Genomic DNA, 19858 nt, shown 5'->3' with positions numbered 1-19858 from the left:
CTTAAGAATTATGTAAAGTCTTGCAGGTCTTGTAAGCCTTCAGAGTCATGGCAAGTCTTATACATAAGGATAAATTAAAATTTCAGTTTCAGATAACTAATGATATCCAAATGATAATTAAATAATTATTCTAATGTATTTAATTTGCAGTGGTTACATTTAGCATCAAATAAAACTATACTGATTTACAAATTCTTCTAATCATTTAGTTACATAAAGAATTAGATTGTTATTTGTTAGTATTCATTTTAAATCACCTGGGAATAACAAAATCTTTTTACAGCTGAGTAAATTTAATGTGTCAACTTTACTTTTTGACCTGCCATTACCTAGGACCTTGTATCAAGTTTATTTTCTCTTCCAGAGACAACTGTTATTTGCTATTTTTCAAGTGTTTCAAATACACAGTTTAAAATGATTATATTTTAATAATTTTAATAATTTAATATTTTTGGTTGCTTGCCCAATAATTCTCTGATAAAAAGATCATTATTTTCAATTCTTCGACTTAAAAAAATTAATTTAATTAAAAATTATATCTTGTAAGACATTTCTTCTTCAATTTTGGTTTTTTTTAAGTCCTCATACTTTCTCTTTTTTTCTCCACTGTAGGACAATTCAGCATCATGCAGATCTTCATTTAGTCTTTCTATTTGCTGTTCAATCTGACACATGCTTTTGCAGAGAGTTTCAACTTCTGACTGATAAGCCTTTTTTCCTGAACTGTTGAAATAAAACAGACCATCTCACATTATGTTTTACAATGTATATTAATTCAAATAAAAGTAAAACCTATTTTGAATAAGTAAAGCTAAAAAAATTTACAGTCAAAAGCAGTATCTTATCATCCTGCTATCTGGTGCTGAATACACCAGGATCATCCTCAAAACTTTAAAGTCTCTTTATTAATGAGTATAAGCCCTGATAGTCCACTGATATCAGACAATTATATGTATCAATTTTTTTGTTTTCCTACATATCTGTACTGTTAACCTGTATCATAGAATCACAGAATAGCTGAGGTTGGAAGGAACTTCTGGAGGTCATCTGGTCCAACTACCCTGCTCAAGCATGGCCACCTAGAGACAGTTGCACAGGACCATGCCCAGATGGCTTTAGAATGTCTTCAAGGATGGAGATTCTACAACCTGCACTGGCAACCTGTGCCAGTGCTCAGTCACCCTCATGGCGAAAAAGTGCTTCCTGATGTTCATACAGAACCTCCTGTGGTTTGGTTTTTGCCCATTGCCTCTGGTCCTGTCACCGGGCACCATTGAAAAGAACCCAGCTCCACCCTCTTTGCACCTTCCCCTCAAGAGCCTTCTCTTCTACAGGCTTAACAGTCCCAGCTCTCTCAGCCTTTCCTCAGGTGAGAGATGCTCCAGTCCCTTCATCATCTTCATGGCCCTTTGTTGGACTCTCTCCAGTAACCCATGTCTCTCTTATACTGGGCAACCCAGAACTGGACACAGTGTTCCAGGCGTGGCTTCACCAGTGCTGAGGGGAAGAATCCTCCCTCAACCTGCTGACTACAGTCCTCCTAATGCAGTCCAGGATGCCATTGGCCTTCTTTGTGGCAAAGGCACATTGCTGGCTCATGTTCAACCTGGTGTCCACCAGAACCTCCAGGGCCTTTTCTGTCAAGCTGCTTTCCAGTTGGGTTGCCCCCAGCATATGTTGGTGCCTGGTGTTGTTCCTCGCCAGGTGCAGGACTTTACACTCCTCCTTGTTGAACTTCATGAGGTTCCTTTTGGCCGATTTTTCCAGTCCATTGAGGTCCCTCTGGATGACAGCATGGGCCTCCAGTGTAGCAGTCACCTCACCCAGTTTGGTGTCGTCAGCAAACTTTCTGAGGGTACACTCTGCCCCATCATCCAGATCATTAATGAAGATAAACAGGACTGGACCCAATACTGATCCCTGGGTTACACCGCTAGTTTTTGGCCTTCAACTTGATTGCCACTGAGCACCACTGTCTGGGCTTGGCCATTCAGCCAGTTTTCAATCCACTTCACTGCTCATCCAGCCAATACATCAACAGCTTGTCTATAATGATCTTAATGGGAGACAGTGTTGGAAGCCTTAGTGAATTCCAGGTAGACAATATCAGTCGCTCTCCCCTTCTCTACCAGGCCACTCACTTCACCATAGAAGGTTACTGACCTGGTCAAGCACAATGTCCCTTTGGTAAATCCATGCTGACTACTCCTGATGGCTTTCTTGTCCTTGTGAAATGTGCCTGGAAAAAATGGCACAGGATTAGCTTATCCAACACCTTCTCAGGGACTGAGGCGAGGCTGGCTGACGTGTAGCTCCATGGGTCCTCCTTCTTGCCTTTCCTGAACACAGGAGCGACATTTGCTTTCCTCTAGTCCTCAGGCACTTCCCCCTGTTGCTCAATGATTATTGGGAGTTGCCTCAAAATGACACCTGCCAGCTCCCTCAGCACTCAGGGCCCATGGACTTATGTATGTCCAGTTTGCTTAAGCATTCCCTGACCTGATCCTCTTCCACAAAGAGGAAATGCTTGCCCCAGCCTTTCCCCCAGTCTCTGGGACTTGGGATTCCTGAAGGCTGGTTCTTTCTAGTAAAGACTGAAGCAAAGAAAGCTCTCAGTACTTCAGCTTTTTCCATATTCTGTGTCATCAGGTTCTCTGCCTCATTCAGCAGTGGGCCCACATTTTCTGTAGTCTTTTGTGATCTATGCACCTATAGAAGCCCTTCTTGTTGCCTTTGATATCTCTTGCCAGATTCAATTCCATTTGGGCTTTGGCTTTCCTAACTGCATCTTTGCATGCTCAGAGAATGTCTCTGTATTCCTTCCAGGTTACCTGTCCTTGCTTCCACTTTCTGTATGCTTCCTTTTTGCATCTGAGTTTTGCTGGGAACTCCTTGTTCATCCATGCAAGCCTCCTGGCATTTTTGCCTGACTTCCTACTCATTGGAATGGACTGCTCTTGAGCTTGAAGGAGGTGATCCTTGAATATTAAACAGCTTTCTTGGGCCCCTCTTTCCAACTATAATACAAAGCTATCAATTTTGGATGCGAAGAAAGTGGCAAGAACAGCCCTTTTATCTGAAAGTGTTAAAATTGGTCACAGAGTCTCAGTTCATCTATCTTATAATAAATGGCTATGTCTAGGGTACTTCATAGCAGTGCAGTGGTACAGGTTAGTTAGAGCTGATGAATTCAAAATCCTCTAAGTATGTTGTTATTTGCAGAATTCTTAGGTCACATAAACCAATTTTAGTTTGTTTGCATACAAACAAACTTTTGGTAGAAGTGAATTGTTTAACAGAAGTGAATTTAAAATACAAGTTGATTAGACTGTTGGATTACACAGCAAAACCCAAACTGAATCAAATACAAAAAACCCACAGGTAAACATTGATATTGCTTTGACTGACAGAATACAACCTCTGTATCATTAGTACTTAATATTCTTCAATTGAATGTTTCTTTGTGGAATAATGGGATCACTGAAAGTTAAACTGTTACTATCAGTGATTAGCTGCTGAATTAGAATGAAAAACCTAAATGGTATTGTAAGTATCTTCACAGTATATACAGCATTGTTTCTGATACTTAATTTGCAATCCCACAACAGGCTGGCACTGGTCATACATTTCCTTAGCTGAATTAGTGGCCAGAATATTTCTCTCAAAGAGCTTCTTTAATACAGGGTGTCATTTGCTTAGTAAGGAGGGAAACATTATTTACCTTACAAAACCCAAAGGTGTCTAACTGCACAAGGACTAAACTTCGTGGATTATTTCATGTGCTCACACAACACACACACTCTCTGCACATCCCACTTTCAGAGTATGTGAACTGCTGGTTCCTAAATATAGTCTTACAGTCAGCATTATCTTCTATATAATTCTTGAAAAACCTGTAAGACAGTGCAACTTAATTTCCCTTCCCAAAATTCAAGTAACATAGAAGCACAAAGCAAGAGAACAGAAAACATTGCCTATATGCATCTTGATGTACTATACCTAACATATACCATGTATGTAGTATGTATTACAATTGCCCTTTATTAAGCGATTGCCATAGGTAGACTCAACTTACTGTGATGCCCAAGCAATTGATCAGTCTGCTGGAGACAGGAACTCAGTCCCAACAGAACTGAAACTGCAATATCATCTGTCCAAAATGCAAAATATCACCTAGAGGCTTCAGCAGTGCCACACACCTGTAAAACCCTGTGTTTAGAGTTATAACTGACTGAATTACATAAATTCACATACAAGCGTTTTTCAAAAATATTGCAGGAGGTGTAATAGCCCTATCAAAAAACTGAGCTCCGCATGGAATATGTGAGACTACTTTCACTGCCTCACGCTGTTAAGCGGTGATAACCACAGACATTTGAGGTAGCTTATAGTAACTGTAGTTGTTTAGAAACAATAAGGCTGCAATCGCTATACAGCATGTACGGGTTGCCTTCCTGCACCAGCCGGGAATCGAACCCGGGTCGCAAGAATGGGAATCTTGCATGATACCACTACACCACTGGTGCTTCTCTGCAATCCCTATATCATCAAATCACCCTCGGCTCCCTCAGGATTCAAAGTGCTTCATAGTCAGTTATCAGTCTAGACAGTCCTTAAATACAAAGGATTTCTAGCCCTTTTTTTCAGTTGCTGAGAAAAAAATTCTTGCACAGACCTAAAAGTTCTTGTTCCCTGTGAATTAAAACACTGGAGATGACCAAGATCTACTACAAGCATGTTAGGAAAAATATAGCTGAGACTACACATGTGAATGGCCCAAATCTTCCCTAGATGATAACAAGAAACTGCAACAAAGATTTTTTTGGCTGAAGGGAGGCAATCTGAAAGCAGATGTACTCTGGTACTTCCAAGTCTAAGACCATTTACTTAGGCGCCATCTCATTAGACAGTATTAATAGTTCTATTCTTTAGACTTCCACAGGTCTGGCTCTACCACATACACAGCTTACACCTTCCTGCACACCAGTAAGCTTAGCAGTGAGACAGATAGAGACCAATAATACCAATGTGAATAGTAACCAGGGCTGTGACATAACCATGACTTATGAGAGTTAACACTCTAAGTGGATTACCAGTTACAGACAAACTGATGAAGGAGGTCAAGAAAATAATGCTATGAAGAATCACTGGCAAATGAGGAATTCGTGAAGGTACAGTATGTGATGAGACCAAAGACCGAATACTTAGGTGGGATCAGAAGAAATTACAATACTCCACCCAGCCAAGAGAGGTTCAGGGATATTCTGACTATGGGATGCAACTTCAGTTGTAAATCTGTCCCTGAACAAATAATTTCCATACACTTTTGGTAATGGTTTCTGGTTAGTTATTAGAGAGTTTTGGAATCCTAGTCTCTGATAATACTGATTTGAACTATTCAGACCACCATCACATCACCTTCAAACCAGAAAGTTTTCTAGAGATGGTCTTGTGACCTGATTCTGAAGCAGGTCTCATTAATTATTGCATCAGAGATAGATGACTTAATTTTACAAATTCCAGATGTAGAAGACTTCAAAAAAAATCACACACTTCATGACACATGCAGTTCTCCTAACTGAGGACTTTTAATATTTCCATATGCCTCATAACATCCTCATATGAACAATACATATAGTAGACGATGTAGGAAAAAGAATTATCTACCGGAAATGAATTACCTGGAGAAAGTAACACATATTCTAAATACTGACAAAAGGTCACTGGGCAATTAACTACTTGCTTTCCCTAGGGAAGTTTTGAAACAGCGAACACTGGAAACCCTAAAAAAAACCCATTCATCTGATTGTTTCTTAAAATGGGTATAAGCATAGCTAATTTTCTTTCTGGGAAGGTGGAGACTAACTGGCTTCACAAATTTCTTCCAAAATATCTATGATTATAAAAAGACTTAAATATCAAAATATCAAAGCCAAAAGAGCAATTCATCTGAACAGTGCAGAGTAAGCAGATCTGTGCTGAAGCTGGGAAGAAATGAAAGGAACCAAACAATGACCATTCCACTCTGATTTCCTATACCTTTTATGTGAAGCAAAATTGTTTTGATGCATACAAGGGTACCCATGACTCTGGAGGTTAAAACACTTCAAGCATGGATGCAAGAGGAACATAAATATTCCAAGCAGAAAAACAAGTGGACTACTTGTTTTTGAAGTAGTGAAAAAAGAACTACAGTTCTCCGGTGCATGTATTCCATATTCCACTCTATGTACAGGTGTTGGAAATTATATCACACCTTCTGAGGCTTACTGAGAACTCTGTCCTCACTTGAGAAGCGTGGTAAGTTTTTGATTTTTCTTTCCCTAATCTTTCATACATTCAATAACTATGCATAGCACATGGACCAGAGATTTTTTGATCTAATAGTAGTATCTGTAAGATAGACTCAGCCATTACATATCAGGTCAAATGAACTGCTTTTCCTCAGCTTCTTTCATCCAAGATGCTTAACATACTATGAAGGAAAGGCAACGCAGATGGGGCTGAATGTTCATATGGACAACAAATCCCAAAGTATTCCAATAATTTGGAACTCTTTTCCCCACCCAAATACTTGTTTGCATGAACATGGTATTTTAGATCTTTCTAAGCTCAATCACAAGTTACCTGGGGATAGGTCTTGGAATACTTCGGGAAAAAATTACTTCAGGATCATTTTGCTAAAGGCAATGCTATTTCTGGATGCCTCTGCACAGCACTCAATCAGTGTGTGTGAAGCTGTCCTCATCAATACCATCAACATAATTTGAAGTACACTTCCAATTATAAAAAGCAAGCCTGCTTCAGTGGTCTCATAGAAGATGCTGAGAGAGTATGATATCCATTTTAGAAAATGTAGGAGGTAAAAATGTCTCTCATATCAAGCAAAAAGACAGGAACTTTTTGAAATTGCTAATTCTCCATAAGAAGAGGGATTTTACATTTATTGACAGGAAGATGTGTATATGCTGGATTGAGAAAATTTGTAAACTAACTTCCTGGTTCATGTAATTAGGTAATTTGAGGAAAAAAAACCCACAGTATAAAGGGGATCAGCGAACACAGTATGGATGTCTTTTTTCCCCCTCTGATTAAGTGAAATAGTACTCAAGCAGATTCAGTGGTGATCAAAAGTGGATTAAACAGTGTCCTCATCATAGTCATGAGCACAAGTTTAAGTTCCTCTATTAAACAGGATCCTCCATAACAGAAAACACTTTCCCTAATTTCTTCAGATGCGTGATGGAAAAGCAGAAAAGATATTTCAGTGGGCTGGGAATGGGAAGAAACTACCACAATGCAAAAATAAAGGAGCTGACTAGCAACCAAATACCTTCAAATCTAGTTAGAAAATTAATAACAACATAAAAATCTTTTATCTCTCTATTTAGTATGCGCTGCTAAATACATATTAACGAAAAAAACAATTACTAAAATATACTAAGATCAAACTAGTGAGAAGTAATGAGGAACAGGATAGTGAGAAAAAAAACAGCCAACAGATGCTCTTCAAGTTCAACACAAGTGTAAAGAAGAGAGCCACAGTCTTCATTACAGCAAAATATTTGTAACAAAACTTTCAGACCTGTGGCAAAAGTGAGATATTAATGACCAGTCCAATCTTACTTTGAGGATAATTCTGAGCATCAGTGAAGTTCAGAATAGGTACAGAATCCCCTGGACAGGTTTACTGGGCCTGCTCAGATGGAGTTAACTTTATAGCAGCCCACATGGGTGCTGTGTTTTGGATTAGTGGCTAAAACACTTGGTACTAAAACTACTGCTGAGCAGTGCTTACACTTTCCCTTTTTTTCCACACTGCCCCCCCAGTAAGTAGGCTGGGGGTGGACAAGAAGTTGGGAAGGGACACAGCAAGGACAGCTGACCTGAACTGGCCAGAGGGATAATCCATACCATTTAATATCATGTTCAGTGATAAAATGGGGGTAAGGAAAGGACTTCCAAGGTGGCCATTGCTCAGAGACTGGCTGGGCATTGACCTTCTTGTGGGAGGTGGCAAGTGACTATCCCTTGGGTGTTGTGGTTTCCCTCCCCCACCCCTGTTAAACTGTATTTATTTTGACCCATGAGGTTTTTTTATTTTATTCTTCCTATTCCCTTCCTCACTGTGCTGGGGGTGGGGGCCAGGGTCAACCCACCAGTCTTTTCTGAGACACAATATGGGGGCTCAAGAGGGATGCAGGATAATGATGTATTTGATCAGTGTGTTAATGGGTAGGTCTTGATAATGGCTGCTTTCAGCTTTTGCTGTCTGCTGTCTTGTTTTCCTTTGTCTGAAAGATGTATGTTAAAAGCAGTGGCCTTGAGCCTAGTCTGGCATACAGCCCACTGTTGTCATTCGAGTATACTGGGAACTATCTCTTGAAGACAATCAGCAGTAACACCTTCCCTCTCCTTAGACAACATGCTGACCAAGTCCCCCAGGGATCACCATATAGATGCCAGTCTTAGTGTGGACCCCCACTCAGCACAGTACACTGCCTCCCAGAACTCCCGAGCTCAAGCGATCTGGCAGTCTCTACCTCCTGAGTATCTCAGGTTGTCTTTGGAGCAAGATATCTGGACATGGCAACTTAAGGCAAAAGTGTTACTTTAGCAAGACACAGACCTTGAAAATGGCAAAATCCACCCCCCAGCTTGATGCAACTTGTCAGCATGTTCAGTAAAATTACAGAACATACAATGCTAGATGTCTCAATTCCAGGGACAGGTTGCTTCACAGCAAAGGAGAGAGAACACCATGCCCCTAGTTTGATAATATATACCATTAATATTGTTGTTGTGTGTCATTATATGAATGTGATCACCAAGGATATGAGTTTTGGAGTATTGATGATCAAACTTCGTTCTTTGGAAGATAATGCTTTTGAGTTACACCTAGCAGAGCTACACCTTGTTAGCATCCTCTTGGATGCCAAAGACATATACAGATGCTCCAATGATTTTGTATCTTCTGACAATCTCATTACAAGGTTAATTTTCACATTTCCTCAAGTGGCACATGGAAACTGATCAACCTATGGATTTCACCTGCAGAGTCTAACAGAAAATATCAAATATACTGTCATCTGTTCTGAGTTCACATGACTCCAACATGGCCCAAATAAGCCCCAGAATTTGCACAGGCTATAGATGAGACAACTGATGGTTTATCAGCTATCCAGAGAATGAAAAAGAACTAGGAAAATTTGGACAAAGTGAAGAATGTCTTCTTCGAAAGTCTTAACAGCCATTTATCCAGATACAGATGGTACCTGTTACCCTTTGCAACAACCTTGGTGAAGGCCTTGAAGGTGTGGGAACGCTACGTGACAGAACTGTATTGAAAGTGATCCCAACAGATTGAAAACACATTCATTATTGCATTATACAGATATTTTTAAAAATACATGAAATTAGTAGTATGGAAGTTTGAGAGATGAGAACCACTCCTACTCAAGGAATCCACAGTGAAGACTAGAGTCACCATCTGAACTATCAGCTGTACATGACGGTCTGGAACAGAGTAACTTTTTTTATAGCTGCTATATTCTGAACTAAAGAGAAAAATTTCTTCACTTTGTTCAGATTGGAAACGGGTTGTAGTAAGAAAGTAAGTTTCTCTTTGCTAAAGCAGATTCTCATAAACAAGGGCTGAGAGAAGGGAGTGTACCAGACAAAAATCTTTGCATTGTATCCAGGATCCAACTGTTAATAAGGTTTTAATATGTATGACTGAAGTAGTCAGTTTGAAACAGAAGAGAAAATTCACAATGTTTAGCTGCACTTACAAAAATGCTACTCTTGTTAAAGTATGAGACAATGAAACATACAGGTTGCTTATCCTTTTCTTGTTGAAATGCTACCTCTTCCTCTGAAAAGGAAGATAGGTAGTTGCAGGTGAAACATTATCTCTGTTAAAATGGAAATGCTCAAGAAAACACTCTGAGAATAAAGATCACTTGGGAATAAGTAAAGAAATGTCACATTTCATCTGGTTATTTTTTGCATTATGAGATGATGCCCGCCAAATGGTTAAATCTTCACAAGAAGACTGCATATCTCATGGTATGAACCGTATGTTTACAGATCAGTGAAAGAGTCAGTTAAACTTCCATAAGGACAGAAGAAAAATTGTATCTAAAATCTATTCCCCAGGCCTCAGAAAAGTCATGCAGAAGACATTATTATTTAGGCAGTAAAGCAGCCTTAACTTAATTGAGGAACTATATCTTATCTTCAAAAGCATTAAGACATTTGAGACTCTTCTCTAAGTTACTACTGCAAGAACACTTTCCCTTCTTATTTAATATGACAGCCACTACAGAAGACAGGTTTGTGGGAGTTTAATGAAATTGGCACTTCACAGTGGGAACATAATACTTACGATTAAATCTCCATATCATAGGGTTATTGGGTAACTGATCTAAAATAAGAATTGTTTTAAAGAAATGTGAGAGAACAAAATTAAAACTGTTTAGACAAGCCAAAAATATTCTCAGTTGACCACTGTATTAGAAATTCTACCAAAGTATTACTAGGATGGAAATACTTTAAAGAAAAATACTAACAGTTGGACACAAACTTAGAAGTTCAGTCAATAAAGATGAACTGGAGCAGCTGAACTTTGGTTTTTAGCCACCTTGTACAGGAAATGAGACTATGTGGACTGCACATACCCCTAAAAATCTCTGGTGATCATGAGATGTATTTCTTGCAGGTACTGCATATTCTAAATAGGAAAGAGACACAACTAAACTTTTTAGGAAGAGTGTTAGAAAACAATTCTCTGCCTTCTTGCAGCCTAATAGGAGGTGGACTTTCAGTCACTCACTTTTTAGCCTTGTTGAAGTAACATGTCAGGACTCTGTTAGCATACAATTAACCAAAACAAGCACTTTGATTCTTAGACTAACATGAGACAATGTGTTGATTTTAAGAATCCCATTCTGATGGAATATAGCAATTAAATACAGTACAGCAATTCTTCCCTAATACAAAAGACCATACAGAAATCATAATGTACTCAAAGGAAAATGAAAAATAAAGCATAATTATATTGAGAAAGTTTGTGAGAGGCTACAAAAGGCTCAGAGTATCAGACTAATGATCTGACATGCAAAATATTTCCAGTATAAAGCAAGAAATTAGTGGCAGATCAAAGAAAGTACAGGTTTCTGAGCAGAACCACACATCCTGGCTCTCTCATAACACTTAATGGCAAGCTCCCCAAGAGAACTATAGTTAGTTATAGCCTTTGTTTAAAACACTCCTTATTCAGTCAAGAACTCCAAAAAGATAAAAGGGGATTTTCAAATAAAAAGCCCTACAAACAGCATTCTTCCTTTGAGTTTGCACTCTGTAACACATAAGAGGAATGCACGCAACTTCTAATTTTTAGGAGGGATTAGCAATTGCTTTCTCCCTTAATAAGTTTCAAGCTAGGTCTGTGGTCTTGAAAGTAGATTTGAGAGAGTGTATGGGCTCTGTAAAATAGCATTCCAGGAAATCCTTCTAAGAGTTAAATTATCATAAGAAAGCAATGTACAGAAAAATCTGGGATTTTATCAGGCTAAGAATCCTGTTCTTCCACTACAGTACGATTTAAAACTTAATTCTTCTGAATTAATATTTTTCTTTAAAAAAAAATACTTAAATTGAATTCTATATTCAGCCTCCCCTCTTTGCTTCCTGGGACTAGACTAAATAGCAGTCTGAAAAGATATTTCCTTTTCAAAGGATGTCTTCAGATCATCCTTTGAAGACAAATAAACTAGGAATCCTTCATTATTCTAACTTGTCATAACCATTCTCTGGATCTTGAATCTGAACTTTCATACTCATTTCTGGAACTCCTGAACATGTGGAAGAACAATAATCAGGACACACTCACAACAATACTAACGATATATGAAATAGATTTCTCTTGTGAACTTGTCCTGTGTTTCCAGGATCCCTGTAACATTTTAGTGTATAAAATGGTCTCAAGGGATAATGCTTCCCAAATGTGTTTCCTGAGAACTCCCCCCTCTCTCCTGATGTTCTGCATTTGCTTGCACATGTTCTTACAAATCTGAGTTTTCTCTTTCAGCCTATCAGTTAATACATCCACCGTGGACAAGATCTCTCTCCATTGTCTTACATGTATGATGAAATAGAAGTTATAATCCATCAAAAAAAGATGACAGTGAAATAAAAATAATAAATTTGCAAAGCTACAGCACTAATTCTAAAATGTTCTACTAATCCAAATAATTCCATCAACATCAGAACTAATGAAGCCTCATTTCTTACCCATTTGTGTCCCATCATTGATTTACTTTGGTATGTAAGGTGTGAGCTCCAACTTGAAGCATTATTAAGGAGTATGCACATACCTCCTCTTTTTCATCTTTATATTTCCTCCCTTTTCCCACATCTCTTGTATGGAATTTTTGGGGTCTAGTAAGGAATGTTTTCAGGATGACAAGTCTGTATTCAACTCACATCATCAGTTTCTACAAAACTAGTAAGAACCTAATTATTTTCAAGAACTTTTATTTTCAGTTGACTTTGCTGAATCCAAAGTTATCGGGGGAATAAAGAAGATACCCTGCCAGATACATAAGACCAGCATTCACCTAGTGTCCAAAGGAAGAAAGAACTGAAAATTGATTTTATTTACTATTGTATTGTAAATGCCCTGAGAATATTATGCAAAATATAGTTCATGGTTATTTGGAATCAGTAAACTGAGGCACTACAAAAGATGTGTGCATAATGTCTTACAAGAACTTAGAATCTGAAATACTAGAATTTTTTTATGTTTAGAACAATTGTATATGAAAAAATACAAATAAAATTCATAAAAGTTTTTACCAAAATGTTTTGGGGACTGAGGTTTCAGTTAACATAGAGAGAATTTCAGAATATTCCTAATTTTGTTTTATTTTGTCAAAATGTTTTGTCTTTTGCAGAACTTAGTTATTTTCCTTTCAAGTGAAGGGCAAAAAAGATGATAAATTTCAGCCTGAAGTGATTTTTAATTACTGAAGTGTTATACTACAAACAGACTTAAAATAAAAGCAAGGTTTGTTTTTATAGGCATGCTTTCAGTGTAAAAAATAATGCTTGCTTCCTGCATTTATATTGCAGGCATTACCTATTTCCAAATTTTTGCAAAAACTCTTCATTTTCTCCCTCAAGTTCTTCATCTTCATGTTTCAAAATGTCCAATGCTTCATTAGTACTGAGAAGCTTTTGCTTTATATTCTATAGATCACTTTCCCTGGCAGATTTCTAATAAACATTAAAACATTAAGACACCTTTAGCATAAGCTGAAATTATTTCAGGACAACACAGAAAACGCAACTATGCAAGCATTTCTACTTCATTTCTATAAAAACAATTAAAAACTTACTAATTTTTCCACAGCTGTAATCACTTCAGAAGAACCATCTGATATTTTTACGCTCTCATCTCCTTGGGCAGGTATTTTATTATTCAATTCGTCTATCCAGAAAATATTTTGTAAAGTAAATAACACAAATACCTCCTATATTTCTTTGTAATATATAAGCAATATATATTTAAAAATAAATTTGAAAGGAAGGGTCTGAAACAGTAACCGGAGATATTTCATGCTATATTATTCTTATGCACATTACCATTGAGATGTATCCTAGCAGAATCTTTAGGCTTCACAGTATCAGTAAGCACACACTCACAGCCTGCTAATTCATACGTGACATATGTTGTATAATTAAGTAGAATATCTTAAGCTCCTCTCAATCTCAAGCTTTTCCTTAATATCTCAGTATACCTATTGACTTAATACAGATTCATACAAAGAGTCAATGATTGATCAGTCATCAGAGCTTAAGGAAAAGTGAGGATGTTAGAGAAGCAATTATCTACAGGATAAGGAAAACATCTAAAGTGGCTTTAGATGGATAAAGGCATGCTTGTTCACATTGAGCCTTTGTTGCCTTTGCCTCTGTTTCTTCCGCAGAGGCTGAAACAACATAGCTACCCTGGCAGAACTTATTTAAACAATCTCCATAGAGATATGGGTCTAACTGGAATATGACTAGACAACAAATGTGTCCAAGCAGGATCAGAGCTGATAGGGATATTAGCATAAGGGTAGTGTTTTGCCAATTACCGGGCCTAGCATAAAGGACACAGCCAGCATACAGATGAACCAATAACCAAACTGTAGTTGATACAAAAGGGTCAGTACATGGGTGAGTGCTGGGGGTACAAACAAGTCAGTCAGATTATACATAATCAACATCAATCCCACCAACCCCAACAATACCACTTGCATGACCAACAATGGGTCAAATAAATGGCGAAATGCAGTCTCCCATAGAAGGGATGGGAGACAACCAGGTCAACAAACCAAATACATGAGACCAAGGAAGCCACATACTGAATCTCTACACAACCCACATTTACAAAAGCCAGACCTGACTGGAGCCCAGTCCCAGGGAGGCAGGAGGCCCTTCCCCAACAGGAAACTCTGCAAAGTGCATCCACCTCACAGACAGACACTGCCCCTGCCTGCAAGGGGTCCCAGCTTTTACCCCTCAGTGGGACACCTGACCTTTGCTCACTCAATGCAGACACCTGGGGCTCATTTACCCAATGGCTCTGTCTGCAAGGCCGGCACCACCCTGGAGGGAAGCCTAAAGGCAAACTCACCCCCCCTTTGTGAAGGGCTGTGGGAATCACCCATATGTCAACCTTAATTTGGGGCTTGGGGTTGAAACCCCAGCAGTTCAGGTAAAGAATATACGCAGGAAGATCAGGACAGAATTAGGATGCAGGCACTCTATTCTACTGCTACTTCAAGAATCTGATGAAGAGCAAATTTACATAAGATACTTTGTGCCTATGTCCCAGCAGCCAAGGAGGGAAACAATACAGGCTTTGTCTTGTTATCTTGTCCAGAATGTCATTGCTCTGCTGTACTTCTCTAGGATTCTGCTCACTGTCCTTGTATGGCTGTACCTTTCCAACTAGTTGGGGACTGAAAGTCCTAACCTGAATGGTTAGGGATTATAAAACATGATCTATGAGAAAAAACTGCAGAGAAGCACCTTTACTAGCCTAGAAAAAGGAGATAAAAAACCAAATTGTGAAGTCTTTCAATATTTATAATGTTCTACAAAATATAGTTCAGGGGAAGTGTGAGAAAGGCAAAGAAATTGGTTACATCTACAGGGAAAAATACCCAGTGGATTAAATACAAATAAAACGTCCCAGTTTTTAAATTGCTGTTACACAGGAAAAACATGATTCAAATTTTTTTTTCTTTCAGTGTTTTTAGAGCAAACATTTTGACAGGAATGACCTGAAATACTACCACATTGTGCAGATAATTAATGATGACAGAAGAATTTTATAAGAAGGGTTTCTTCTAATCTTTGAAAAGCAAAGCCCATGTAGATACAGAAAATGGATTCAATGCATACAGATACCTTTTGTAATGCAAATCTGGGTAACATGGAAGAAAGAAAACTCAGAGTTGTCCTTACAGTGTCAAAAGTTGTAACACTCCCAATAGGTCATACATAAAATTTGAAAACATCATGAAATAAAACAAGGAAAAAAAGAAAAAAATTAGTTCACCAAATCTATCTTCAAACTTGTCAATGTACGTTACAATTGTCATGTTATAATTTGGGTCAAATTCAAACCCCAGTGAAGTCACTGAAAATAATTCCAATATTTTCCCAGTTCCCAAAAAAACTCAATTGTCCCACTAACTTTTCTATGATGATCATAAGAATTACTTTGGGCTTTCTGAAAATCTGCTATTATTTGTAAAGATTTATTCAGTTAGTTGTTTTAGTCATGTTTTTGAACAAAGTTGACAATAATGGAACAGTTTTATGCTAAACCTAATTCTGGCTCACCATTAGCATAAATTAATCAAACCAAAGGTGGTCACCAAACAGAGCAGTTCCATGCTCCACCTTATCCCTATTGTGCATTTCTCTCTTTCCCTTGTGCTGGTCTTAATACCCAGTAGTACCTACTGGACTATATCAGGTCAGGCAAGCCCAGCTAGAAACAAATCCAGAAAGAAAAAAAAAAGTTTTACTACTAAGTATTGGCTCTATTTAAAAGTAGTGGTTTTCTAGTTATCGGCCGGTAGCAATTGCTGGTGCCAATAACAGGAAGAAAACTGTAATATAGTTGGAAATAAATGGCAAGAACATGTCCATTGGTGTCTAATATGACTATATCTTTACTTTTGCAGGGGCGGTGCTTTGGGGTTTTTTAAGTCCTGAGCATGCTTGCTAGATTCGGCTTCTTATAAACACTCCACCTAGATTCTGGATTACACTGGATCCTTAGCAGGACCTAGCTATCTAGATGCACAAAGCACAATAGTACTGGACATGTACAAGAGAATTAATTTCATACTTTATTTATACATATATACACACACATACATATAAAAAAAGAGTAAGTTCTGTTGTGGGTATCTAAATCCTGGTTTAGGCATTTTCCACTGGTTCCACATATGGAGCTGTCAATTAATTGGAAACTCCTAGTAAGGCAGTGTGAGGAACTCCATTTAGATTTTAAACTGCCAAGTACAAGATTTCAAAATGAATGCTAGACAAATATAGCAGAAAACAGGGGAATTTCAAGTAAAATAGGGTATCACTCTGCATACTCTAAGAGTGCATCACGTGCCATTTCAGGTCAAAAAATCTACTAATGCAAGAGGAGGCTTATGCTGTCCCACTAAATGTACACTTTCTTCCAGATAATTTAAGAAGATAAGCAATATTAAGCAGATATGCATCCAACAACTGAAAATATCCAGGTCACTTAAAGGAATGTAAGATTATTATGATATTTTTAATAAATAAAGCTGAAAAATAACACTACAACAGAAGAATGAACATAAGAGTTCTACAGAATTTACCATGTTTTAAGTCAGTATTTGTATTTTTACTTTTACAGAGGACCTTAACTCTTAAACATACAAAATATTTACGCATTCATGTACTTTTCAATAAAAGATACTCATTTACTTGCTTGTTTATAAATATTCAAGACTCACTTTGCTGTTCCAACATTTTGCATCTTCCTGGATTTCTGCTTTTTGCTTCACTAACTCCTCAAGGTGTTTTTCATCCTTTATAATCTTCTCCTCTGTTTCTTTTAACTTCATACAGTATTCGGTCCAAATAAATTCAGAATGCTTTAACTCATTCCTAATAGAAATACACACAAAGTGAATCCATCTATTTGGAAATATTCCAAGGTAGTCCCTCTCCATAAAGGAAAATGTAAAGCAGATCTGAATTAGTAAAGATTTATTTTGATTCTCTACTACGTTTCTTGAACAGGTATGCATGAGAGAATTTCGAAATATCTACCCTGGCAGGTTCATGCAATTTCAGCCAGATATCAAAACTACTCATGCTACCGGTTCACTTGCACTTAAAAAGCCTGCCAACATTACAACTTCTAATTTGACCTCTGAAAAGGTATTGGTGTAGTTAAACACAAGACTTTGTTTTATACCTCATACATTAATTAAACGGAACAAGAGTCAACTTCTTTCTCTGCTAGTGGCTGAATCTACTTCAGAGTCATCTTCACTTAATCAATCCACTGCCCTGTCATTTTGTGGACAAATGTCATTGGTGAAGAAAATTTTTTACTGACATCAATTCCTCATGTTAAAAGGAACTTGCAGACAGTATGCAAGGTCAAAGGAGGGGATAAGGACTTTACTATCACTCTGAATGGCAGATTTATCAGCATTAAGTGAAGGAAAACTGCCCATAATTACAGAAAGAAATAATAATAACTACAACAGTCATCAGGAAAACACTCCCACAAGACACTATTAGGCCTCATTATAGGCCATGCATAGGCCTTTTGTTACAGCCGTGTATGAGAATGGATTAGGTGAAAGGCAGAAGAAATACAGGGACATCAGGTTAAAATTTTATAGTGATTGCTGGTGCTTGTCCATTCTTTTTATTATTGTTTCACCAGGTTGAAAAGAGGAGTTTTCTCCATGCTTCCCAGAGAACTATCCTGGTCAATAACACATTCCGAAGCATGCCTTAAATGGCAAAATAAGTCCACCACAGCAGAACTACGATGAACATCTATTGCATTATAACCCAAAAAACCCTGAACGAGTGTTGCATACTTAAATGCAGTAAGACAACAGAAAATAATGAAGAGACTTCATCCCTAATTCAAGAGCCATTCCTACAAGATTATTTGATAGACATTCTTCATTTGTTTCCAAGATTTCATCTAGTGATGGAGTAAAGACTTATCTTGCAAAGTCGTCTTTGAAATGTCACAGAATATATATAATGTGAGCGTGAAACCTAACACTTCAAACACCTCTACTTTCTTAGTTTCCACTACCCATGAAATAAACACATAGATGATACTTGGAATTATTCTAATGACAGACATGTAACAGGCATAGACTGTAATTTTCTTCTCATATTACCTATCAGCTACAATTTTCTGAGTATAATCTCATGGAAAAATACAGTACTACCAGCCACAGCGAGTATGTGTAAAAATAACAGACTGTGCTGTGTGATGTACCCTAGCCTCAGTACTTTGAGTTTCATGCAATCTTCATTTTCTCACTGATGGCACTGAACATAAAGAAAAGAGTATCAACTGCAGAACAGTCTTTCAAGTCTGTGCCATCACAAATCTGTCTTTCTCACACCCATCAATACCACATGTTATTCCAGTCCTCCTCAGATGGCAGCTGAAGGGTCTACTTCCTCTGTAATGTAAGTATGACTTTAATTACCAGTCTAGCAAATGGCTGAGTAAAAAAAAAAATAAAAAGATACAGTAGGCAAACAAAATTAATTTCTTCACTGAGGGGTAGAAAAAAGAGTCTTCTACTCATTTAATTCACATTCACACGAACAAAACAGGTTACAAGGTGCACAACAGTCTAAATCACTGTCATGTGGTATGACTAGGAAATCACTTAACTAGGTGAAACAGAAAACATACATGGTATGTTTCTATCGGTATAGATTATTAATTTCCAGTATTAGTTACCTATTGCCATTATCACTGGGATTTTACTTACATTATAACTTTTTTCAAAAGAACAAAGAGTTCCTGTAAAGCAATTTTAATGCACCTCAGAACAAAGGCTTGTTACAGGAAAATGCCACACTTTCTTGCACATGAACTAATCTCAAGAGCCTCGATTTCCACCAAGACTACCAAAACAGGAAAACTATTCACACTGCCCTACAACTGCAAGCTGACAGCTGTGACACAATGACAGAATTCTAAAGGAAACTGAACAAAATCCTGCATAAAAGGCTATTAAAAAGTGAAGTAGTCAGAAGGCAAGATGAAAAATTCTAATCCTAATGAAAAAATGCAGAAGTAAGATTAAACAATCAATTTTCATTGAAAGAATAGGTCAACGGCGCGGTATCTCAAAATCCCATCTCTGTTACCTTGATATATTTACAAATGATCTGAAAGGGCAAGAAGTAGTGAAATTAAAAGTCTGCATTTAATGTGATTACAATAGGCAAGGCCAAAAAGAACTAAGAAACTTAAGAAAAATTTCAAGACAAACTAAGGAACTGGAGAACAAAACAGCACATACCATTTAGTGTCCAAACTCAAAAGTAGTATAAGGTCAAAGAAATTAAGTACACCTAAAAATTATAAATTAACTATATCAAATCAAGAAAGACATGTATGTATTTCCACAAACACTTGAAAGGCTACTCAACATGTGGCACAGTTAAAGAAGCTAAGAAGGTGTTAGATTAAGTAAGAAATAGGATGAAAAACATTAGAATAAAAAATGAGAGAAAGACGTCCCCA

The 19858-nt window shown here is 37.6% G+C and overlaps 1 protein-coding gene and 1 non-coding gene across 2 annotated transcripts in view; both read right to left on the bottom strand.

Annotated features, from left to right (window-relative positions):
- Window positions 1-19858, bottom strand: part of CCDC178 (coiled-coil domain containing 178) — a 176111-nt gene that overhangs the window by 138963 nt on the left and 17290 nt on the right. The window contains 4 exon segments of the mRNA XM_074897732.1: window positions 544-723; window positions 13142-13278; window positions 13401-13492; window positions 17063-17220. Of these exon segments, the coding sequence (XP_074753833.1) occupies window positions 544-723; window positions 13142-13278; window positions 13401-13492; window positions 17063-17220 (567 nt within the window).
- TRNAG-CCC (transfer RNA glycine (anticodon CCC)) lies at window positions 4456-4526 on the bottom strand. The gene has a single exon. It is a non-coding gene; the product is annotated as a tRNA-Gly (tRNA).

The sequence above is a fragment of the Athene noctua genome, chromosome 2 (genome assembly GCF_965140245.1).
Source record: "Athene noctua chromosome 2, bAthNoc1.hap1.1, whole genome shotgun sequence".
NCBI classification, from domain to species: domain Eukaryota; kingdom Metazoa; phylum Chordata; class Aves; order Strigiformes; family Strigidae; genus Athene; species Athene noctua.
The sequence above is the reverse complement of the archived record's forward strand: the minus strand, read 5'-3'. Positions and strand labels throughout refer to the sequence as shown.